At 54.8% G+C, this 25,062-nt stretch overlaps 1 protein-coding gene across 8 annotated transcripts in view; it reads left to right on the plus strand.

Moving 5' to 3' along the window:
- Positions 1-25,062, plus strand: part of LOC111935659 (protocadherin gamma-C5-like) — a 53,056-nt gene that overhangs the window by 18,531 nt on the left and 9,463 nt on the right. For 5 of the 8 annotated variants that reach the window (XM_086852033.1, XM_086852030.1, XM_086852034.1 and 2 more), the window contains exon 2: positions 13,851-13,909. In XM_086852033.1, coding sequence (XP_086708159.1) covers positions 13,851-13,909 — 59 coding nt within the window. Of the gene's footprint in view, positions 1-3,491; positions 6,075-6,277; positions 8,783-9,308; positions 11,822-13,850; positions 13,910-25,062 lie in introns of those variants that run through there. The other 3 variants (XM_086852029.1, XM_086852032.1, XM_023936152.2) reach the window with 3 other exon arrangements.

Below are 25,062 nucleotides of genomic sequence, written 5' to 3' on the forward strand. Positions count from 1 at the left end.
GTGACTCGGTGGGGGCTGGAGAGGTGGCGCTGCAGATGGGGCAGGGAGCTGGGGATCAGCGTGTCGCCTCTCACAGTGCAGCACCCAAAGGTGAAGGATGGTGCTGGTTCCTCTGACAGACAGTGGTCGCAGAGCAGTCCTTCCATGTTTGACACCTGAATGGTTCTGGTTTTATTTCCATGCAATTTCAGTGCTGATGTTCGCTTTGCGGGGGTGGGCGGGATTGCAGACTGCCCCAGTTGCTTGCAGGGCTCCGCTGGGCTGGACTTTGGCTCTGAGCAGGGTGGTGAGTCCTCCACTCTGATGTTGTTCAAAAACCCTGTTACAAGCTCTGCATGATTTGCAATATGCTGTCTCTGGGTGATGTCTGATGTCCTGACAGAACAAACTGCAGGCTGGAAGGCGTCTGCGCATGGCAGCAGCTTCTGTGCTTCTCTCCCGATGCGAATTGTGCTGCTTAATTTGAAAGCTTTCAATTAAAGGAATGCTTCAATCTTCAGAGGTGAGGCCAGGTAGTGGATCCAGTGGAAGGGGAATTTGGATCTGGTGCATTTCCAAGGTCGTTGGTGCTGGTAATTTGTCCTTCCTGGGAGGCAGTGGGTAGGTGTGACTGGTTCCTCAGAGCAGAAGGAAGTGAGGTGCAGCGGAAGCTGTTCATGGGTGTGAGGCTGCGAGTGCTGCATGCTCAGTGTGGCCAAATCACAGATGGAGGCAGAAACCTCTCAGAATTATTTTATGCCTTTTTTTTTTCCCCCTGATTGCGTCACTGCTCAGACTCAGCACTTCTGATTTGTGGCAGGTGAGAAGGGCTGCAGCAGCTGCGGGAGCAAGTGCTCCTCTGCATTGTGTGGGCTGTGCTGTGGCTGGGGACAAGGATGTCCCCTCCATCAAAACGTTCTGAAAAGATGCCTCTGCTAGTGAGGGAAATAAATTATTTGAGAGTGGGGGTGGAAGGAGGGCAGAAAGCCTGAGCCTTAGCCATGATTGCCTCCTGCTCCCCAGTACTGCGCTGGAAAGGCACTGACAGTGAGAAATCACCTGGGCTGGCTCTGGGCTCTGGATTTTTGGTCTTTGTTGTGACAACAGACCGTGTCAAGCCTGCAAAGGCTTTACACCTCCTTGCTCTGCAGGGCGCATCCAGCCCCCAAAAGTGATGCAGTGGGAAGGGTGTTTGCCCTGCATATGACTCCTGCCATGAAGGATCCTACCCTGCAGGATCTCCAGTGATCCCTGGGTTGTCTGGCTTGGTGTCTTTCCACAGGGTGAGCTCTGACCCTGTGGAATAAAGAACATCTCCTTCTCCATCCTAGACACCCCATACCCTTCCCACCTTGTCACACCGTCCCCATCCCAGGCTTTGGCAGACCCAAGCAGCAGCAGGATCCGCCCTGTAAAGCCCTTGCTCGGTCCTTGGTGACCGAGCCACCTCAGGACACCGAGTGGGTTCTCCCAGGCTACGTGGGCTTTGCAGAGGGCTTCTGCTGAGGCACTGCAGCAGCACCAAACCCATCCCCAGGGGTGCAGCACCCTGTATTGCCAGCGGAAAGCTCTGTCACCCTGCTGCACTGTCCTGGACCCTGCCTTGGATGGGGACAGGGCACATTCCAGTGCCAAGGTTACTGTGACAGCTTCCTGCTGGTGGCACCGCCAGGAGCCCTGGGGGAATGAGAATGTCCAAGCAGAAATTGGTCTCTGTGCGCTGGGGAATCCCTTGTCCAGTGTTTTTCTGCACTGTCTCTTTAAGGACACCTTCTCCCCTCCTCCGGAGCCGGCAGTAGGTGGGACCCGGGCAGTGTTCTCACCATTCATAAGGTTCTTCCCGGTGTCTCTCCCTGACTGGCAGCAGACTGGTCCCGCCTCACGGCTCTCGGAATAGGCAGGGAGGTGCTGCAGACGGGAGGGAGGACCCTCGACTGCAGCACCTTCACTGTCCCTGTTCTTGCCAGAATGATGCTGTCCCTTGTCACCGTCCGCCGTGCCGGGCACGGGTGCCCTCAGCCTCTCTCACCTATTCCGCAGGTTCCCTCTGGTGCCCAGGTGGTGGGGACAGGCAGGATCCCAGGCAGGCGCTGGGTCCCCTGTTTGCCACACCACTGCAGACCCCAGCCCCCAGGGTCTGCGTGCACCCGAGGGAGGGTCAGGGTGGCCTTCAGTGCACCAAGGACAAAAGACAGAAAGGTATTTTTACAGAAGCATGTAGTGACAGGACATGAGGGAATGGTTTTGAACTGACAGAAGGTTTGGATTAGATAACAGGTATAAAAATTCTTCTCTGTGAGGGTGGTGAGGCACTGGTAGAGGTTGCCCAGAAAAGCTGTGACTGCCGCATCCCTGGAAGTGTTCGAGGCTGGGCTGGATTGATCTCTGAGCAGCCTGGTGTAGTGGAAGGTGTCTCTGCCCACGGCAGGAGGTCAAAATGAGATGATCTATAAGGTCCTTTCCAACCCAGGCTGTTCTGTGACTCTGTGACTGTGCATGGCTTCTGCAGGGATGTGAACTGAAATAAAAACCTACAGCTTGCCAACATCATGTGGGACAGGGAGAGCAGGAAAATACTGCCCCCCCGGGAAGTTCAGACCTCTGCTTTTGCCCTCAGGAGACTGACTGCAAAGCTGTACTTACCACAGAGTATCAGTGTGTGTGTCTGCCAGGTGGGAGGCTCGGGCTTCTTTCCCAGTCTGACATCCTGACCTGGTGTTGTGATCCTGTGGTGATCTGGTGGCTTTATTGTCTGGCTCTGTGTGTTTGCAGTGATTTGGGTACTGTGAAGACTGACCCATTTCCTTGCCCCGGGGTGAGGAAGTGGCTTCCAGTCAGGTGTGCATTGGGAGCAATTGTATTTTGGCTTTGAATGGCTCACCTGCTTTTGCTTTTCCACCTTCAGCCTCCCACTCCCACAGAGGGCTGGCAGGGGTGGGCATCCCCGTCTCAGTGCAAGCTCTCCTGGCCGGTGGTGGCACTGGTGGCAGTGATGCCTCACTCAGAGAGGCAAACATGGGGTGCAGGCAGCAGCCAAAGCAGTAGCTGAGGGGGAGAAGAGGGGTGAGAGAAGAGCCCCTGGCACCTCGGGGCTCTAACAAGCACCTTTTCATCGGGCATGAAAAGTCCTTTGGCCTGCATTCATGACAGCTGCCCTTTGTCTGTGGGCATGATGTGAAGCCACCATTGTGGAGGGGGAGCACACAGGGAGGGCTTGTACCTTGCTTCCAGGCTGCCAGGACGTGCAGTTTCCCTGTGAACGCAAAGCGAGCTGTCGGAGCAAGTGAGTCAGGCTGGCAGAGGGGAGGCCGGGGGTGGCAGCCCCGCTGTTGCCGGCTCAGGCCCCTGCTTCCCGCATCTCCGGAGCCACTGCTGGCCGAGAGGGGATGGAGCTCTTGGCCAATTGGGCGCTGATCTGAAGCGAGGGGGGGAAAGCTGCTTCTCCCCCCCCCTCCCACCTCCGCGCTGGGGCTGTGATTCAGTTCCCCTCCCCCAGCCCACCCCCTCTGCTTGGAGGCTGACAGTTGGAGCCGCAGCCTGCCGGAGCCCCGGAGCTGTTTTCTAAGCCGTGGAAGAGAGACCCAGGGATTTAGTCGCAGTTCCTCAGTGCCTGCTGTGTCCCGGGCCGGATGCGCGCGGACATGGAGAGTGTCAGCCTCCAGCGACCCGCCTGGAAATGGCAAGTACTGAGTTTGTTTTTGCTCTGCGGCTGGGGCTGGGTCTCCGGGCAGATCCACTACTCGGTGGTTGAGGAGTCAGAGTTGGGAACCGTGGTGGGGAACGTGGCCCGGGACCTGGGCTTGAAGGTGGAGGAGCTGCCGGGTCGCAGGCTGCGCCTGGGCTCAGAGGAGAGCTTGCGCTACTTCGCCGTGCGCCTGGACAGCGGCACGCTGGTGGTGAGCCAGCGGCTGGACCGCGAGCGTCTGTGCGGAGCAGCTGCCAGCTGCGTGCTGTCGGTGCAGGTGGTGACAGAGAACCCCCTGCAGCTCTTCCGCCTGGAAGTGGAGATCCTGGATCTGAATGACAACTCCCCGAGCTTCCCCACCGCTCACCGCACCCTGCGCATCGCCGAGTCTGCCACGGTGGCCGCGCGCTTCCCCCTGGAGAGCGCACAGGACCCCGATGTGGGCACTAATGCTGTGAGCTCCTACTGGCTGAGCCCGAACTCCCACTTCTCCCTGGACGTCAAGCAGCAGCCGGACGGCAAACTCTTCCCGGAGCTGGTGCTGGAGCGTGCCCTGGACCGGGAAGAGCAGCCAGAAGTGCAGCTGGTGCTGACGGCTGTGGACGGGGGAAGCCCAGCACGCTCGGGCACGGCACAGATCACGGTCCAGGTCCTGGATGTCAATGACAATGCACCCGTCTTTGACCACACCACGTACAAGGTGAAAGTCCCGGAAAACACACCTGTGGGGGCTGTGCTCCTCCGGGTCAATGCGTCCGACCCCGACGAGGGTCCCAACGGGGAGACACAGTATTCCTTCGGGGTTCACACCTCCGACTCAGTGCGGAGGCTCTTTGCCCTGGATCCCCGCTCCGGCGAGGTCCGGGTGAGTGGGGCCCTGGACTTTGAGGAATCGCGTTTCTATGAGATCTACGTGCGAGCCCACGACGGAGGGGTCCCAGAGATGGAGGGCAATTGTGTGCTGCAGGTGCAAGTGGAGGATGCCAATGACAACCCCCCAGAGGTGCTGCTCACATCCCTGTTGAATCCGGTGCCAGAAGACACCCCACCAGAGACTGTCGTGGGGCTCTTCAACGTACGGGACCGAGACTCGGGGGCCAATGGGGATGTGAGCCTGGAGATCTCCCCCGATGTGCCTTTTGCCATCAGGTCCCTTCAGAACCACTTCTCCCTGGTCACCCAGAAGAGCCTGGACCGAGAGTCTACCTCACAGTATGCAGTGGAGCTGATCGCCCAGGATGGTGGTTCTCCTGCCCTCACCACCACACTCACGCTGCTCCTCAATATATCTGATGTGAATGACAACCCCCCACGCTTCTCGCAGCCCTCCTACGAAGCCTTTCTCCAGGAGAACAACCCGCCTGGCTCCCTGCTGTGCACCGTCTCTGCCTCAGATCCTGACGCCGGGGATAATTCCCGGCTTGTTTACTCCATAGAGAGTGGTCAAGTGCAGGATGCCCCCATCTCTTCCTTTGTCCACATCAACCCTGACAATGGTAATCTCTATGCCCAGCGCACCTTCGACTTCGAGGTGCTGCAGGTTCTGCCGGTGTCTGTGGTGGTGAGGGACTCGGGGTCCCCTCCTCTGTATGCCAATATTACCGTCTACATCTTTGTGCTGGACCAGAACGATCATCCCCCCACCATCCTGTACCCTGCCAGTGACAGCGATGTGCCGGCACCCCAGAGGGTCCCGCTGTCTGCCCCACCGGGCTACCTGGTGGCCAAGGTGACAGCAGTGGATGCAGATGCTGGCCACAATGCCTGGCTCTCGTACCGACTGTTGCCGCAGTCCACCGACCCCTCCTTGTTCCACGTGTCGCTGTACACCGGGGAGGTGCGGACGGCGCGTGCCTTCCAGGACAGCGACATGGCAGTGCAGCAGCTCGTTGTCCAGGTGATGGACAACGGTGACCCTCCGCTCTCCACCACTGCCACCATCACTGTGGCCCTGGAGGAGGCAGCCCTGGAGGAGAGCTTCAAGCCTCAGGATTTCCTGGCTGGTGCCAAGGAGAAGCCGGACCTGACCTTCTACCTGATCATCGCGCTGGCAGCCATTAGCACGGTGGCACTGGCCACTGTCACCCTCCTGGCCGCCCGGTGCCTCCGGCGCAGGGGCCGTGCCGCCGTCTCACCCTACTGCTGCTGCTGGCTCAGCGAGTCGCCCTCCCGGGACTTCTGCAAGCACTCCAGCCCCAAGCTCCAGCTCAGCTCCGACGGCACCCTTAAGTACATGGAGGTCACGCTGCGACCCACCGACTCCCCGTCCCAGTGCTACAGCACCTGCTTCTCCCCCGGCTCCGAGCGGAGCGACTTCACCTTCCTGCGGCCCTGCCCAACCCCCGCCACGCTGCCGAGGGAAAGCGGGGTTTTCCTGCCCGCCGCCGGCACGCTGCGGGACCGCGGCCAGGTGAGCGGCGGTGCCGGGGCGGGGTCCGGCGGTGCCGGGCGTTCCGACGGCGCGGTCCCCGCGGGGGGCGCGGAGCGGCCGCGCCGGTTCGCGGGCCGTGATTGGCGCCGGTGTTGCTGTCCTGGGGAAGGAGCGCGGCGATTGGAGCGGCGCCGCCGCGGCCGCAGCCAATGGCGGGGCGGCTGCGCGGCCGCGCTCCCCCCGCCCCGTCGAGCCGCGTCCGCCCCAAACAATGAATGGGAGCGGCGAGCGCTGAGCGCGGCCCCCGGCGCCGAGGGCATCGCTCCCCGGCCGGCCACCCGGCAAGGATGCCGAGGGCAGGGCAGGCTCGCCGGTCCCTGGGGCTGCCGCGTGTCTTCTCCTTCTGTTTGTTCTTGCACAGCTCGTCTGCTCAGATCCGATACAGCATCCCGGAGGAGCTCACACGGGGTGCCTTTGTGGGCAATATCGCCAAGGACCTGGGCACGGATGTGGCTAAGCTGGCGGCAGCTAATCTGCAGGTACTGTCGGATTCGGATTCCCAGTACTTCTCCGTCAATGTGAACACCGGTGTTATTATGGTCAGCGAGAGGATAGACCGGGAGCAGCTCTGCGGGCAGAACCCACGCTGCTTCCTCCACTTGAAACTTGCCATCGAGAACCCGGTGGAGTTTTACCGTATTGAGGTGGAGATCCTGGATATCAATGACAACCCCCCGCAGTTCCCCAGTGATGAGGTCTCCTTGCGCATCTACGAGCTGGCATCTCTGGGTGCCCGCTTCCCCATCCAGCCAGCCCAGGATCCCGACGTGGGCACCAACACCTTGCAGACCTATCACCTGAGTGCCAATGACAACTTCAACCTCAACGTGAAGGCCCGCACTGATGGTGGGAAGTTCCCTGAGCTGGTGCTGGAGCGGGCCCTGGACCGGGAATTCAGAGCTTTCCACTACCTGGTGCTGACTGCTGAAGATGGGGGCTCTCCCCCACAGTCCAGCAAGATACGCATCACTATTCAGGTCCTGGATGCCAACGACAACCACCCGGTCTTTGACAGACCATCATACGGAGCACGCTTGGTGGAGAACTCGCCGCTGGGCACCCTCGTGGTGAAGTTAAATGCCACTGATGTGGACGAGGGACCCAATGGAGACATCCGCTACTCCCTCAGTAGCCACAACTCAGCTGCCTTACGCCAGATCTTTGCCATCGATGAGCAAACTGGGGAGATTCGTGTCCAGGGCAACCTGGACTTTGAGGAGGCGACAGTGTATGAGATCGAAGTGGAGGCCAAGGACATGGGGTCGCCCACGATGGAGGAGCACTGCAGCGTGGTGGTGGAAATCACTGATGTCAATGACAATGCCCCTGAGGTCATTCTTACCTCCTTCTCAAGCACCCTGAGCGAGGATGCACTGCCAGGCACGGTGGTGGCCGTGATACACGTCAGAGACAGGGACTCTGGCGAACTGGGCAAGGTCCTGTGTCACGTGTCTCCAGATCTTCCCTTCCAGCTGCGTAAGGACTACGAGCACCAGTACTCGCTGCTCACCAGCACCCGCTTGGACCGGGAGCATGTTGCCTACTACAATGTCACCGTCTCTGCCTCAGACCTGGGCAATCCCCCACTCTCCCGCCACACCATCCTGCCAATCACCCTGATAGATGTCAATGACAACGCTCCCCAGTTTGAGCAAGCGTCCTATGAAGTGCTGGTGGCAGAAAACAATCCAGTGGGCAGCGTGCTGGTTACAGTCTCTGCTGCCGACCCTGACTCGGAGCAGAATTCCCGCCTGTCCTACTCCATCCTGCGAGCCGGTGGGACAGATCCAGGCCTGGATCCTGCTCGCTACCTCTCGATACATCCCACGAATGGGCAGGTCACTGCCAAATTCCCTTTTGACTATGAGCAAACCACCTATCTCCAGTTCCATGTGGAGGTCTCTGATGGTGGCTCCCCGGCCCTGAGGAACAGAACACTGGTTCATGTTTTTGTAGTGGACCAGAACGACAATGCCCCACAGGTGCATTTCCCCAGGGCTGGGGAGGACTCTGCTACTCAGCTCCGAATTTCCCCCTCCGTCGTCCCTCCTGCCCTCATCACCAAGGTGGTGGCAATAGATGCGGACTCGGGGCGCAATGCCTGGCTATCCTACCACCTCGTGGAAGCCACAGATCTGGGGCTTTTCAGCGTGGCCCTGCGTTCCGGGGAGGTCCGGATCATGCGGGCTCTGGAGGAGACGGACGCCTCTGCGCACGAGCTGCTGGTGGTGGTCCGGGATGCCGGGGAGCCCCCGCTCTCCACAGCTGTCACACTGGTGGTGCTGGTGGAGGAGAAGGGTCCAGAGGCCCTGCAGGGCTCCGAGGCTCGGGCCGCTGATGGTGGGGGCTTGCCCACTATTACGCTTTATCTGATTGTATCCCTAGTGCTCATCTCCACCGTCTCGCTGGTGGGACTGGCAGCGCTGGGCATTCGGTGCCTCCGGCGGGGCTCTGCACCTGCCAACCAGGGCTGCTGCGTGGAGAGCGTGAACACGCTTCAGCCTCCTCCCAGCCACATCTTTGGGCACTTGCACTATGAGCCTAAGAAAGGGGACACTGTGATGGGCGTGCAGGTGACAGCAACGGCACCCCCCGCCCCTCGTTACCGCTCCTGCTTTTCGCCAGTGTCGGATATCAGCGAGTTCATGTTTGTGAAACCCTCCGCGGATCCCACCCTGTGCAGCGAGGTGAGCTCGGGAGTGCGGTCTCCAGCCTGAGCACAACCCCGCTGCTGGCGGGGCTCGGCGCCGAACCGGCCGGTTTTGGGGAGGGGGTGTCCGCCGGTGTCCGGTGCCAGCAGCCGGGGCGGGGCGGAGCGGGGTTCCCGCTGCCGGGAGTCCCCGGCGCCCTCCCGGCGCTGCGGGGGCGGAGTGGCGGCAGCGGGGGAAGGCGGGGGGGCTACGCCGTGCGTATTTTGGGGAAGGCGGTGAGATGGAGAAGGGGAGGAGGAGGGAGAGAAAAAGGAGGAGGAGGAGGAGGAGGGGGCTGTGGAGAGACGTAAAACTGTCACTCGGTCCATCCCCTCCGCTCGCCGACTTTGTGTGTCTTTGCGTATCGAGGAGCGGTTCAGCCGGCCGGGCTGCTCTCGCCCCCTCCCCCGCCTCCTCCATCCCTCCCTGTCCGGCTCCGGCGGCTCCGGCGGCGGCTTCCTCCCTGCACAACCCGCTCGGACCCCCCCGGGGCGCAGGGGTTCCGGCTGCCGGGGCCGGCTGCGGGGGCGGGGAGGAGGGGGAGGCTGCGCGGAGCCGCCGCCGCTCCTCTCCGCGCCGCTCCGTTCGCACACCCGGCACGGGATGCTCTCGGGACAGAGTTTGCCATGGCAGCTCCCGCTGCTGCTCGCAGCCCTCTCCTGCCTGCCGGCTCCCAGCTACGCCCAACTCCACTACTCCGTGCCCGAGGATCGCGAGCCGGGCTTCTCTGTGGGCGACCTGGCCAAGGACTTGGGGGTGGAGGTGCGGAGCCTGGCCGCCCGCAACCTGCGCCTGGTGAGCGAGGGTGGGCAGCGGCACTTCAAGGTGGACCTGGCGGCAGGTGTGCTGCTCCTGGACGGCAGGCTGGACCGGGAGGCGCTGTGTGGGCAGAGCCCCACGTGCTCTCTGCACCTCCAACTCGTCATGGAGAATCCCCTCCAGCTCCACCGTGTTGAGGTGGACGTCCTCGATGTGAACGACAACGCGCCCCAGTTCCCCAAGCCTGAGGTGGTGTTGGAGATCACTGAGGTAGCCAACCCTGGGACTCGGCTGCCCTTAGAGGTAGCAGAAGACCCGGATATGGGCTCCAACTCCATCTCCACCTATGAGCTCAGCCCCAGCAAGCATTTTGCCCTGAGCATCAACGTGAGAGGAGATGGTGTTAAAATGCCCGAGATCGTACTTGAAAAAGCACTGGATAGAGAGAAAGTGCCTGTTCATCATCTAACACTGACAGCTCTGGATGGAGGGAATCCCGTGAAATCTGGCACTGCCAGGGTTACTATCCATGTCTTGGATGCAAATGACAACCCTCCTGTCTGTGACCCACCCATATCCAAGGTACTTCTGGAGGAGAATGTGCCAGTGGGCACTCTGGTCACCAAGCTGAATGTCACCGACCTGGATGAAGGTCCCAACGGGGACGTGGAATATTCTTTCAAAACCAGCAATAATGCACCCGGTAAATTCACCAAACTGTTCTCCTTAGATGCCCGTACAGGGGAGATCAGAACCAAAGCCCCGCTGGATTATGAGGAATCCGGTGCTTACGAGATTGCAGTTCGAGCCAGGGACAAGGGATCACCAGCCATGGAAGGCCACTGTCACCTGCGAGTGGAATTAATTGATATCAACGATAACAGCCCAGAGATTGTGCTGACCTCTGTCTCCAGCCCAGTGCAGGAGGACGCAGCCCCGGGCACGGTGATCGCCCTCATTGGTGTGAAGGACAGCGATTCCGGTGACAACGGGCAGGTCCGTCTGCAGATAGCAAAAGAGCTCCCGTTTAAACTCGTGTCTTCTTTTAAAGAGCATTTCTCTCTGGTCACCAGCGGGCCCCTTGATCGGGAAAAGGCCAGTGGATACAACATCACAGTGAGGGCTGTGGATTCAGGGTCCCCCCAAAGGGCCACACAAAAAACCTTTTATCTCCGCATTGCTGACGTGAATGATAACGCACCGAATTTCTCCAGCCCTTTTGATACAGCTCACATTCAGGAAAACTCCCTCCCTGGAACTTCTGTCTTTTCAGTGTCGGCATCAGATCCTGACGAGGGTAGCAATGCCAAGCTGTCTTACTCCATCCTGGACAACGGGATGCAGGATGTGCCTATCTCAACCTACTTCCGAATAGATCAGGACAATGGCACCATCTACACCGTGCGAGCTCTGGATTACGAGCAGGACAAGGTGTTCCAGGTGCCTGTGGAGGTGAAGGATGCTGGGTCTCCTGCTCTGAGTAGCACTGCTGTGGTCCATGTGTTTGTCCTGGACGAGAATGACAATGCTCCCAGCATTGTCTACCCGTCTGTCCCCAAGGGCTCTGCCTTCCACCAAGCCATCCCGGCCTTGGCAGAGCCTGGCTACCTGGTAACTAAAATTGTAGCAGTTGATGCTGACAGTGGCCATAATGCCTGGCTGTCCTACCAGCTGCAGGAGTCTGCTGAGGCTTTGCCTTTCCAAGTGGAACGCCGCACTGGAGAGATAAGGGTTGCGCAGGCTCTCAGGGAGTCAGAAGATTCCCACAGGCTGGTGGTCGAAGTGAGGGACAACGGCACGCCGTCCCTCTCGGCCTCCGTGGTAATAGTCATTTCTCCGGAGGAAAACAGCGTGCAGGACTTCTCCAAGTCCTTGGACCTCCCCGAGTCTTCTCCCGAGGATACCAACCTAACGCTTTACCTCATCATCTCCTTGGTGTCCATCTCCCTCGTGTCCTGTGTGATGTTCGGGCTGGCGGCTGCCCGGTGTCTCAAAGCTGGCAATGCCAGCTGGACCTTGGCGGGTTGCTGCCGAGGGACTGGCCGCAAGCCCGCCTCCCATTTCCGAGGGCAGATGAAGCCAGATGGCTTCATCAAATACCTGGACGTGGGAGGAGCGGGCTTGACCTCCCAGGCACAGAATTACACCTCTTGTTTCTCGCCCATGTCTGACCAGAGCGATTTCCTCTTTGTAAAGCCCTTCAGCCATTCTAGCACTGCGGAGACCGTGGCTGCCTATGAGCAGGTGACCAGCACCTTAGCGAGTCCCTGCGATGGGGTAAGAGATGGCTGTTTCTTACTGTCCTCCCTGCTAAGTGCAACAGTTTGCCATATCCAGGCCAGCTGGCTACTCTCTGTCTGTCTTTCCTCCCAAGACAGCAGCCTCAGGGCACACGTGTCACTGTCACCTCCTGGGAGGTGGCAGGTGAAAGTTTTGGCTCGGCTTGGTGGAGGTGGGGGAAGGGGCTGAGCAGCGTTACAGAATCAAAGACTCTGTGTTTGTAGCAGTGGAGAATTCCCCCTCGGCCCCGCTCGTACTCGTTTCTATTTAAAGTGATTCTTAGCCTGGGCAGGAACAGGTTTTTTGGGGGTTTAACTTCTTGGTTCTGTTCAACCCCCTTTTCCTACATGGCACATGAACTGTGGTGCGGAGGAGGTTGTCTGAAAGGAAAGCCTGCCTGTGCTTCTTTTGCTCAGTTTTAGAGGTGCATTGTAGAAATTTCTCATTTCCCAAACCCCAGGTGTTATTAATTACCGACTGTGCCTCGGCAAGGGATCATTTTCCAGCTTGGTCATGTTGAGTGAGGAGCTGAATTCAGTATTCAGCACTAAAATACTGAAATGTCAGGAGTGACATTATTCACAAAGATCCTGGTGACCTTATGTGCCCTTGGGCGTGCAGAGGCTGAGGAGCGGCAAGCTTTGAAAACTTGAGCTGTTTGTACTCAGATGCCTAAATATAGATGTAGGTGACTGTGTTTAGCTGGAGCTTTTATAACTTTGGGATATAAAAAGTAAAGCAGTTTTGTGTCACAAATGTCTGCCCTAAATTTGAAAATGGTAATTACAACAGGAATTCAAAATATGGAAGGGCTATTCAAAATATTGGGAAGGGCTTATCTAGTGCAGTATTGTGTGTCAGCGTGCATCTGAAATCTGGAGGGCAAACAGCTTCGTTTCTTTAAACAGCTTCATTTGCATGCAGCATGGGGACCAGTGGGGCATCTATTTTAGGGGAGTAATTTATTCCAATATCTTCTTTCATGAGTATCATCAAAGCTGCAGAGAAATTAGTGAGAGCACATCTACTAAATAAAAATCTAGGTCAGCTCTACTCGTCTTCACTTTTCCTTAGTAATTGCATGTACAAGCAGAATAATCCTATAAAACTGATGTTCCACTATGTATGGACTACGAGCTGCTCCTTCCTAAAATAGCTGAGGGAAGTGCTGTCCTTTCCAGGTAGTATGTCATAACTCTGAAGTTCATTAAGATGATGATGATGATTTTGGGAAGCGTGTGTGTTTTCCTGACAGAAACAGTTGTGCTATTTAGTGCTTTCCACAAAGGCACGATTCAAACAGGAATATACAAGCTTACTCCATGTCCTTCCTTATTTACAGAATGTTCATTGTCTGGTTGTAAAATAACACGGGCAGAGAGCGATACGGGGGCTTATTAATGAGGTTGCAAAGTGTGCTGCTGTGTCTGAAGGTTATTGTGTCTCCTAAACAAATAATGCTTTTTCCTCTTGCTGTCGGAAGTTTATTCTTTCCTCTGTGGACAGAAAAAATATTGTGGTGCTCCAAGGCCACAGCAGCTAGGAAAAGTCATTCAAATACAATGCCTGAAAACAAGATCTCAGGCAGGCCTTTTTAAGGACAGAAGATTAGGAAGGTCTGTTACCATTTTACCTTAGAGCATTAAAAGCATCTTTCTCAGTATCAATTAACTCTGCCACCCCCTCACACCCCCCTTCCTCCTCCAAGCTCATTACTGTGGTACCCCTGCTCCTGCTGAATTCATGCCCTTATCAGTTTATTTCATGCTTCATTTCTCTCACAGCCTGGTTTCCTGAGCTGCTTTGGAAGATTATTCTCTGAACAGTTTTTGTCGTGCTTTTTGGTATTCATGCTGCTTCAGAAATACTCAAGGAAGGGGGAGGGGGAGCTTTCTCTTTGTTCTAATTGATTTGCTTCACTTGGACAGAACATGCTGATATTCCAGACTGAAATAATCCAGGATCAGCTCGCTTTCATTTTCAAAGGCAAGAATGGAGGTATTAAAACTCTTCTTTTTCTTTGCAGCAAGCTCAGCCTAACACAGATTGGCGCTTCTCCCAGACCCAGAGACCTGGAACAAGTGGGTAAGTGACTCTTTCTTCATTTATCTGTGGGATGAATGTTTCTTTTCTTGGTGTGCCACTTTCAGTGCGGGGCAGTCCATGAGTGGCAGCTCTGGGAGCGGGTGTCCCTGTCACTGATGGAGTCAGAAATAGGGCTGCTCCTGGGGCAGCTGTGTTTGGTGGGGATGTGACAGCTGCCTTTGGCAGTGGTGTGTCTGTCTGGGTTTGGTGTCTGCTCCTCAGGAGCTGGAAGGAACTCCAGGTGAAGTCAGGATGTGGTTAAAGGACTGGGCAGTGGGCTTCACAGAGAAAGGCTTCTTTGCTACAACAGATTCTGAGCATGTAAATTCCTTCCTGAGTCAAAAAATCTCAACTCCTCTCCCTTCATGGAGGCCACTGGAAATCTCTCCTTTTACCAGTCGTGGGACCTTGAGCTCTGTGGGTAGGGTCAGGGTTTGTGAGGGTTTCCTGAGGTGTGCTCACAGCACACCTCACAGAACCCCAGAGCTTCACCTGGTCCCACCTCCCTGCTCAGCAGGGCCATCCCAGAGCACACAGCACAGGATTGTGTCCAGACAGATCTGGAACATCCCCAGAGAGGCAGATTCCACCACCTCTCTGTGAGGTGTGTGTGAGGTCAGAAGAGGAGCCCCAGCAGCAGAGCAGGGACCTCCCAAGGGGGCTTTGGCCCTTGCCAAGTGGGCACCCTGCTCGTGACTGGGGCTCTCTTGCCTCCGTCCCACCAAGGTTTGCTTGTCTTGGTCCACAGTGAGAGACCACTGACAACAAAATGTTGTTCTTTGCCTCTCCCATCTGTTCTCCTGGCTCATGAGCAGGGACAGGGATCCCCTTCAGAGGGTGAATTCCCTTGGAAGAAAGAATTTTAACTGAATTCTGCCTCTCTCTGTGAATACCCCAACCAGAGGTCGCTGTGAATGAGGAGACTGGCTCCAGGATCACTTCTGTGTGAAAAGATTATATCTTTTGGGGCAGACCTGAGACTCTCTGAACTATCAGGAGTTGGTTTGGGTGATGTGCTTCCTCATCTGGCTGGCTCAGGCACTGTATCTCTGTGCTTTGTCATTCCTGGGGGCCACTTGGGCAGCTCCTGGGGAGCTTAAGATGGTGGCATGGGAGAAGTGGGTGCTGGATTTTGGTGTCAGAGCTTGCAATTGAACATCTGCATCAGCTGCCTGTGCCTGACTCTTTGCCTGGGTCTGGCTCAGTAATTCATCTTATCAGAAAATTAAGAGATTGCTATAGCCAACTTGTTGGAGTGATTAAACCTTACAATTCCAGCTGATAAAGCTGAAATGGAGCGAAGGTTTAATGTAATTAGATAAAGTGTTCGTAGTAGAAACTGGCCTTGGAGAAACTTGGCCTTAAAACAAAGCTACAGCTGGAACAGTTTTCTCGGGGATCTGTTGAGTTCCCCATCACTGACAACATTTTAATCAAGGAAAATCTTTCTAAGCATTTCCGCTCTAGTTCAAATGACAATTAACAAAGCCCTGTTAATTCAGAAGTGCACCACAGCTGCTGTAATTGTTTTGCTGCGGGATGGCAGTAAATGAGCCCCATCAGAGCAGCCTCTTCTGCTCCCTCTTCTCTAGCATCGTGCTGGGGCTCTTCAGGGCACAGAGCTGCTGCAGTCCAGACCCCTTAGCTCAGTGACAGGGACTTTTCTCAGGTCATGGGACAGTGACCAGCCCCTGCCTGGATCTCTTCACAAGCTCCATCCCCTTCCCAGTGCCTGAGACAGCAGCAACTTGTGGGAACAGGGAGGGCAAGCGGAAATTCAGCCTCAGACTGTTGGTGGGGAGCTGACCGAGTGTGACATGAGAGCTCTGGTGCAGGAGCCACGATGTCACTGCTGAGGATCTGTGACCTGGGTGCCCAGGACAGTCCCTGGAACAGCTCTTGAATCACACGGTGGTTTGGGTTTGAAGGGACCTTCAAGCTCATTTTGTTCCAACCCCCTGCCATGGGTAGGGACACCTTCCTCAGGACCAGGTTGCTCTGAGCCCTGTGTTGTGACAGGGGGTCCCACAGCGTGGGCTGAGCCCTGACTTTGGAAAGAGACTTTGCCCAAGCACAGGCTGCTGCTAAAATAACTGGAAAAACTCAGTGGATTTCAATTCCTGCTGGTTTTCCCCACTTGCCTGTGTCCACATTTGCAACAACTCTTGCAGACTTTTTTCCCCGTTTCTTTCATCTTGTTTTACGTTAAATGAAGGGGGATGTTTTTATCCCAAACCTATTAAAGGATGGAAATAGAAAGTGCTGTCGTATGTTCAGTGCCCAGCCCTGACATCTCCCTGGCGATCAAACAGGCACATCCTGGAGCGCAGCCCTCTCCCCATTGTGCTGTTCCCGTGCTCTTCCCGGCGTTTTGATGCCTGCTGTGTGAATTCCCCAGGCACTGCTTGGTAGTACAGGCATTAAAGAGGGGGCAAGTGCAGCAGCCTGAGCCCGGCTCTCTGCTCTCTCTCTGCTCTTAAAGCCCCTGGAAATGTGTCTCCTGCTGGCAGGTGAAGCTCTGTGGCACCACGAGCTCTCTGAACTGCAGAGCTCTGCTTCAGCCTTCTAGCTGAAAATCAAACAAAGAGATGTGCTCTTAACTCTATTTGACCCACATTAAATAACAATAAAGACACAGCAGCTTAGGCCAGGGGTTTGGATGGATCGTGGGGGGAGCCTGGCACTGACCCTAAGCCAGAAAGAAGCTCAAACCCATGTTGGGATTTCTCCCTTGCTGTCTCCATGGGAGCTGGGGAAGAAACAATGCTGTCCCTTCTCTGCACAGCCCTGCCCATCACAACAAATCCCACATGTCTCTGGGCACCTGGAACCGGGCAGAACAGGGGGAGCTCAGTGAGGCAGGGACCAGCTCTTGATCCGGCACATCGCTGCTGCTCCAGGACAACAAAGGGAATCTGCTCTTTGTTCTGAAACACGGGAGAGCTCTGGTGCACATGCTCAGGAGAGAGGAGCTCAGACAATATGCTCTGAAAATGTGGTAGCGAGGCAGACCTGAGCAAAACAGAATTAATCTTGTTTGGGAGAAATAGGAGGATAGGATGATTAATTTAATTATGTTTGTGTTTTGTTTTTCTTAAAAAAAAAAACCCACGCTTTGCTGTTGCTGGGCAAATGTAAATGAATCCAGAGTGATTCCAAGCAGCAGATGCCATTCCCAGACAAATCAGATCAGTGGCTGTAGCGGAGATTACAGCGATGAATTGGCCAGAGTGGAGTCAATGAATGGTCCAGCAGCATGGCAGGGTATCCCTGTGGGGGGATCAGCGTGGGGCTCCCTGTGGCAGGAGGCTGGAGGTGTATGGGAGGAGAGTGCAGGGACCGGGGCCGGTACAAAAGAGCACAAAAGAGCCATCGTGTTGTTTTGCTTTGTTTTCATTGTTGTGCCCTGAGAGTTCATGGTGCTGCCTGAGCCTGGATGCTCTTTGTTTTGGTACCTGCGGGATGATTTGTTCAGGAAAACCCCGGGCTGGAGGCAGGATTTCCTTCCTGGAGGATGGGGAGGGCTCTGTGTTGCTCACAGGTGGACATGAGAGGGTGAGACAGGCCTGGGAGGCTTCTCGTGGCAGGACTGAGGACAATTTTGGGCTGTGTGGACAGGACAATTTTGGGCTGTGTGGACAGGCTGGGAGGAGATGCCAGGCAGGAGACACCCCAGAGACAGCGGCAGGGCGCTCAAGAGGAGGTGGGAAGCAATGTGAGAATCCATGGCAACTCCAGGGAAGGGAGGAGCGAAGATGCAGAAGTTGCCATTTCACACATCCCCCTTCCATTTGTTTTCTCCAATCCCAAATCCCCCTTTGTTAATGCTCCCCAAAGCTGTTGCTAGCCAGGCTTCCCCTCCCCGGCTGAGCAGAGCCAATGGTGATGTTCACTTCGCTTCCCTTGTTTATCAAACAGCATCACAGCTGCCCCCTGGCCCCAGCATCATCCCCCCACCCACAGCACCGGGGCTTGGGGCTGACACTGGAGATGCTGCAGCAAGAGAGAGCCAGGAAGGAAAAGAGGGATTTTTATTTTTTTTTTAATTTTTTAATATTTTTTTTTTCATTCTTTGTCTTGTTTTCATGCAAGAACTTCCAAGTGTTTGGCCTTCAGGACTATCAACAGGCTGTCTGTGTGTGCTGGGGGCTGGGGAGAGGAATAAAGGATAGTCCTTTAAGCTCTCAGGGGTGTTCTTGTGGCTCAAAGCATGCAGGTGTTGAGGTGTTGCCAAGGTGTGTTTTTGGGGTGTGTGAAAAACGAGGTTCACGGTTTTTTATACAGAATTTAAAAGTTTAATAGGAAGACAATTAGGGGGTAAAAATAAAGTAAAATATACAAATACAGCCAGGTGTCTCAGCATTCAGCCAAGGGCACACCTTACTAACAAAGGATTGTCCTTTAAAAACAAAACCCTACTACATATTCATAAATTCTCATGCATGATTCAAACATTTTTCTTATGTTTTGAATGTTTCTTTTGCCCCCTTCCCAATAAATCAAGCTTTTGGCTCCACTGAGTTTCACATTCCCTGATAACAGAAATGCAATAAATTTCTCCCCCAGAGCTCTGGTCACTGCTGTCCTCATCTGTATAAGATAATCTAAGAATGGAGGGGAGGTCTGTAACTATCTTTTTCAGTCTTTGGGTTATACAAACAAAAATATTTTTTGCTTTAATACTATGCCATGGCTCAACATATATGTATTATACCACTATTTCTAAGTTTCATGAGTAACAGAAATAGAAGGAACTATATTAATACAACAAAGTTTTCTAACTTTACACATAAAACATTCATTTTAACATTTGCAAAAAGCCAATAATATAATATGTATCTATAACAGGTGCATGACTGCACCAGGACACCGACCCCACATGTGGGGGAACATCCCAGAGCAGCTGGGGCCAGAGGAGCAGAGAGGGAAACACAGACATTGCTGGGCTTACACAGCACGGGGGTGGGCAGCCAGCAGAAGGACAGCTGGCCACAGCTGCAGGCTTTGCCCACATCCTTCCTAAAAATAAATAATGGCAGACCCAGGAGCCACAGGGCTGTCTGTGGGCGCTGTAAATGCACAGGAATTTATGCTGTGAGTTTGTGTCGGGCTGTAGTGGATCCAAAAGGACGTGCACAGGGCACCTGTGGGGCTGTGCAGATAAACACTGATGGATTTGCCTTCTGCTCTTCCATGGAAAAGGTGGAAATGGGCACCTGCCAGGCAGGACAGGCTGCAGCTTCTCAGTGACAGCAGCAAGAGGAGCAGCAGAGGGAAGTGCCACTGTGGGAAGTTTAGGAAATAATTACAATCCTCACATTGCTGTCCCAAATGCAGGCCAGGGTTAAGCCAGCAGTAGTATTTGCTTTGCCAGGTGTGGTTCCACACGTTTTGCAGGTGAATTATGAAGCTGTAGCAGTCTCTGAGTTAAAATTCCTGCTCCTTCTGACTGGGTTGTATTTGTTTGCCTGTTCAGTATTGAGCAGGCAGTGATTCCTCCACAACTCCTGCAGCATGTGGAGAGTGGAGCTGCTCCCAGCGGCCTCCCCAAGGCCTGGGGAAGGTGTGAGTGGAGCCCTGCAGCCTGAAAAATCACAGCAGCCTCTGGAAATCTATTTGAAGGCATAGCTCTGAAGGAACAGCCGTAATCCAAGTGACAGTGCTCTCCTCAGAGTGAGAGCTCTGATGTGGGCTGTGAATCTCTGAGTGCAGGAGGAGTTGTGCCAGTGAAGGAGCTCTGCTCTGGAGGGGAGTTCCCCTGCCAAATTCTTGGGGCTGAACAGCTCAAATCACCAACTTCTGCCACGTCCTGGGGAGTCTGGGAGATAAGTTGCCTTTTTGGGGAGTATTTGGGGGGTTGTTTGTGTCCAGTGATGAAGCCCACACCAATCCCCAGTCTGTTTGTGTGGCTTTTGGTCAGCAAACACCTTGAAGGGAACCACAGGAGCCCAGGGAGGGCCAGACTGTTTTATCTGTCAGATTTGACCCAGTGGGTTGTGAAACAGAAAAGACTGAGGATAACTTAGAGCCTCATGGCTTGGAGGGGCTGGAGCGTGTCCAGGGCAGGGAACGGAGCTGGGAAGGGGCTGGAGCCCCAGGAGAGGCTGAGGGAGCTGGAAAGGGGCTCAGCCTGGAGAAAAGGAGGCTCAGGGGGCCCTTCTGGCTCTGCACAAGTCCCTGCCAGGAGGGGACAGCTGGGGGGTCGGGCTCTGCTGCCAGAGAACAGGGACAGGAGGAGGAAAAGGCCTCAAGTTGCAGCAGGGGAGGTTAAGACTGGATATTCAGGAAAATTTCTTCACTGAAAGTGTGGTCTGGTGTTGGAACAGACTGCCCAGGGCAGTAGTGGAGTCTCTGTCCCAGAAGGGATTTAGAAGTTGTGCAGATGTGGCACCTGGGGCTTGGGCTCATGCTGGAATTGTCGGTGCTGGGCTGGACTCGATGATCTCAGAGGACTTTTCCACCTTTGCAGCTCTGTGATTTAATTCCTGGGGTTTCCTATCAACCCTGGAGACAAAACTCTGCTTTCAAAAGACCATGGGGCTGCTCTGAGCCTGGCTTTGCTCTGAGCATGGGCTGCAGCCTCGTGGTGCAGTTCTGGAGTGGATTTGGGTTGCTAGGGCAGGCAGGAGCTGTTTTGATGCTGGGAGCAGGACTTGTCCCTGGATAACTCCTCTCCCTCCCCCTCTTCCTGCAGGGCTGATCTGATCCTGGGATTGGAAGCTGAAGGTTTCTGTAGAGATGTGTCCTGTCCTACCCCACCTCCCCTTCCACAGTCAGGAGACCACAGGGCTGGTCCTCTCTGCCACCTGTGAGCGCTCCTGCTTTTGTCTATTAACAGCCCAAATCTCAGCAGATTCAGTATTTGGGCTTCTTTCTACAGCACATAGCCCTTTTAAACTATTTCCTTCCCTTGTGGACCATTCTGGGCCGATAATCTCTTCATCTGCATTTGTCACAGCCCTTGAAGTCTGCACCCTCCAGATCCTGCCAAGTGGGACAAAAGCTGTAAAGGCTTCTGCAGAGGAGGGGAAATATGCAGGTGATGGGATGTGTTTCTCATTGTGGACAGCCCCCAGAACATCAAGAGTTTGATCATCAGTTTTATGTATAGAAAAGCTATTTTGGGTAATTTGACAGGTGCTACGTGTATTAGTTTAATTTTTCTCTCTCCATCTGCTTCCTGCGCAGCTGAGCACGTGCCATGGCCGGCTGCAGAGATGGATCTGAAAAATAGACACAACAACCTTTCCAAAGAATTTCTCAAAATATCCTTCCTGGCATGTGTGGGACCCAGGAGAAATAATTCCTGCTCTGGGCTCTGTCTCCTTCAGGAGGGTTAGAAGAGTTCCAGGGAAAGGGGACACTGCTCTGGCCCCACTTTTAGGAACATTGTGGGTTTTTGTTCTGCCTTCATCCAGCAGAGCATCATCCCAGCAGCTCCACAGGCTGGAAGTAAAGGCTCTCCAGGGAGGCTGTGTGAAAAACGAGGTTCACTTCACTTAATTTATTTATTTATAATAGATTATAAAGGGTTTAATATGAACAAAAAGACAATTAGGAGACAAAGATAATAAAACAAAAGGTTAAAACAGCCAGGTGCCCTGGTGTGCTGCCAGGAACACACCTGATATCTTTGGAACACTCCTTTTATCCCATTCTGCTGTGGGGTTTTAATGCATATTCATACTTTTCTAAGAAGTATTTTGCATGGCTAAGCCCTGAATACGCCTTTTTAGAGCACGCATCTTAAAGATTTTATTTCTCTTTATCACATTTTTATTTGGGCTGGGGTTCCTCCTTCTGCAGGTGGTCAGTGTTGACAGCAGCCTGGGCCTCATCACCTGTTTCCTGGAGGTTATTTTGCTTTGCACAGACAGGACATTGCCCTAACATCCAAAAATTCTTCTTGACCTCTGCCTAAAACTTGCTAGCAGGAGAAAAAGACATAGCAAAAGCGTACAACATATAACATTCGTCTTAATACTTGCGAAACCAACATCACAATATGGATTTATAGCAGCTGGCAATCTCCCCCGCCCCTGCTCACGCTTCCTCGCTAACATTTTCAATTGCATCTTTGCAAAGTCACGATCCTGAAGCTGGGCTCCATCCAGGCTCCCTGCAGGCCTTGGAATTGCGTTCCAGGAGCGGCCGGGAATGCGCGGAGCCGGGGAAGGGGGGCAGATCCTCTGTCCGGGAAGGGAGGGCAGGAAATCGTGGCAGTCCTGGAGCTGATCCCATTTTTTCGGAGGGCGGTGGGCTGCGGGATGCTGTCCCCGGGCTGTGTCCCCAGGCTCGGGGCTGTGTCCCCGCACGCCTGGAGCAGAGCTGAGCAGCGGCAGGGACGGATCTGCTCCCTCTCTCTTGTCACTTTGCCAGCCTGGGAACGCTCGGGATGGGATTTTAGCGCTGGAGCCGTGTGTGGGAGGCGGCGGGGGATGGGGAGGAAGGGAAGGGAAGAGCAGGGGGGCTTCGGCAGGGGCTGCTCGGCAATGGGGAGGGAGGAACGGGCTTGAAGCTAGCCCTGGCTCCGGGGGCCGGCTGGGGACGGGAGGGCTGGCTGCTGCCCCAGGGAAAGCGGGAGCAGCATCCCGGGCTGGCGTGTAAAGAAGAGGCCGGGAAGAGAAATAAATCCCAGTCCTAGAGAAGTAAATCCCAGTCACATCCCCCTGCCCAGAGTGGGGGCAGCCGGGACCAGGGGTTGGGAGAGGTCCCGGCTGGGAGAGGATGGTGCCAGAAAGCCCCAATTAAGAGAGGAGCGAGGATGCTGAGGGTGTCCCAGGAAAATCCCCGGTCCAAGCAGTGCCCACAGCCCTGCCAGGCGCCTCAGAGCGCCGAGGTCTCGTCCTCGGGGCACTGAGCTGCCCTCTCCATCCCCTGGGGCTCTGACAGCACTGCTCTGGCACGAATAAACTTTCCCAGTCTGTTGTGGCGCTGCTGTGACTCGTGTTTCCAGCTGCAGAGAAAGGAAAACAATTTTTCAGGAATCCATCAGGCGATTGTGCAAATAAATGTTTGCGAGGCCTTTGGCTGCCATAGCGATGAGCTCCATGGCAACCCCGCAAGGAAATGAATAATTCTGTGCTCGAAGTGGAATAATTTTGTGCTGGAAGTGGAAGATAAAAAGGGACCTGATGGCTGAGGGTGCTGCAAATTAGCTGATGAGCAAAGCACCCAAGTGCCCCCCTGGTGTGGGTGCTTGTGGAAGCTCTCGGTAATGGGGCAGTGCTGGGATGCAGGTGGATGCTGTGGGGCTGTGGCAGGGCTGCCAGAAAAGCCTTTTGTCTGGTTATTCCATGGTTTCCACGCAGCCAGGTTTATTGAAGGCAGCTCCAGGTCGTGCACAGGCTGTAGCTGCCCCTCCTGACACAGCCTCTGCTCCGTGTCCAGCACACCCTGAGCCCCTGAAGATGCTGCACCCCTGGGTTTGTCTCAAATGTGCCTTTGATTCCTTCTCTACAGTTCTAGCTACGCTGGAAGCATTCCTGAAAATGAAAGCCAGCCTTTTTCTGGGCTTTGAAGTGTGGAGTAGAACTGAACAGAGAGGAGGAAAAAAAAAAAAAAAAATCTATCCAGTGGGGGATGGGTTTTTAGAAAAACACCCTATTGAATCAACAGCATTTGTATTAAAACCAGCAAGTCCTTGGAATATTTCCATAGGAACCAGCCCTCCCATTCTGGCCAGGCTCCCTGCAGCAGCATCCAGAGCTGTGGATGAGTGGGGAGCAGTGGCAAGGGGGGCTCTGGGCTGTGCCCACCCCGGGCAGGGGCAGCAGGGCAGGGAAGGTTGCTCATTGTTGAGTCAGTGATTCACAGCTGTGACTCACAGCCCCATCCTATAGCCATGGAAGGCAGCCAGCTCTGGCCATCATCTGTGTGCATTCTCCACTGTCAGAAGTTATTTTTGGATGTTTTTAGATTACAGCCCTTGGGTTTTTTTTTCTGTGCCTCTGAATTCTGGATGATTGCGCTGCCAGTAATTGAGACACTTGAATTTCCTGCTTAGAGAAGTGAGTTCAATACCTTTTTTTTTTTTTTTTTTTTTTTTCTTTTTTTTTTGCAATGCTAAGGCATTTCTAAAATAGCTTTTCTACGTGGCGTCATGAGCAGGCTCACAGCTTTGGGGCTCTTTGTGCAAAATTCAGGAGCACTGGGTGCAGCAAGGGTGTAAAAAAAGGACATGGGGGTGTCAGGTTGAACATGAATCACCAGCACACCTTTGCTGTGATGGAGACTGACTGGTTTCACTGGTCAGGTTGGAGCCAGCAGGACAAAAGTTGCCCTCAATTCCCCTGTGGCACTCACAGAGCCACACTTAGAGCACTGTACCAAATTTTGGTCTCCTCACTGCAACAAAGGCAGGGCCATGTGAGAGCCGCCAAAATGAGCCCCAGGCAGGGTGGGAGAGGCTGAGAGCTCCTTCCACTCGGAAGTGTGGGAGCTGGGAGCACTGCAGGATCCTGAAGGACCCTTCCAACCCAACCCATTGTAGGGTTCTATGATCTGTGCCCCTCTTCCAGTCTGATTTTGTGATCTCACAGGGAATTAAGGGGATGTAGGGCTTTGGGTCTCCCCCAGGCTGTGGGGTAATGGAGGGGCTGGTGGGGCTCATGTGTTCATCCCTCACTAAGACCACAAGGAAGGCAGAGGGAATTTGGAAAAAAGGAATGTGGAATGCTGCCCATCCTGAGCTGGCTGCTGATGCACGATCCTCCTTCCCTGGGCCACACCACTCTAAACCAAGAGCTCAACCTGAGCAAGACCCGCGTTTCTCGGTACAGCCGCTCCCCTGGGAGGGTTGGACTGTGCCACTCAGACCCCTCCCAGGCAGCAGGCACTGCCCAGACCCTTCATCCCTCCCTTCCCAACCCATTCCTGGCCGAATCTGCTGCCCAGCGCTGCCAGCTCTCCTGTCTGTGCCCTCAAGCAGCCCTGGGGCCGAGGGCTGTTGGGATGGGGTCAGGAATCCTGGTGCAGGTGAATTTCCTGAGCACAGGGTGAGCTTTTCCCACTGCCCTAGGACACAAAAAGGCTTTGACGGGAGGCAGGAGGAATTTCTGTACAGGGAAGCCTGAAGGAGGGGTGGGAGAGGAGGCAAGAGTCATTTGGGAGGTGGAAAATGTGATGCTGGCTCTGCCACATCAAAGAGGGAG

Source organism: Cyanistes caeruleus, chromosome 15 (assembly GCF_971803275.1).
Source record: "Cyanistes caeruleus chromosome 15, bCyaCae1.hap1.1, whole genome shotgun sequence".
NCBI lineage: Eukaryota > Metazoa > Chordata > Aves > Passeriformes > Paridae > Cyanistes > Cyanistes caeruleus.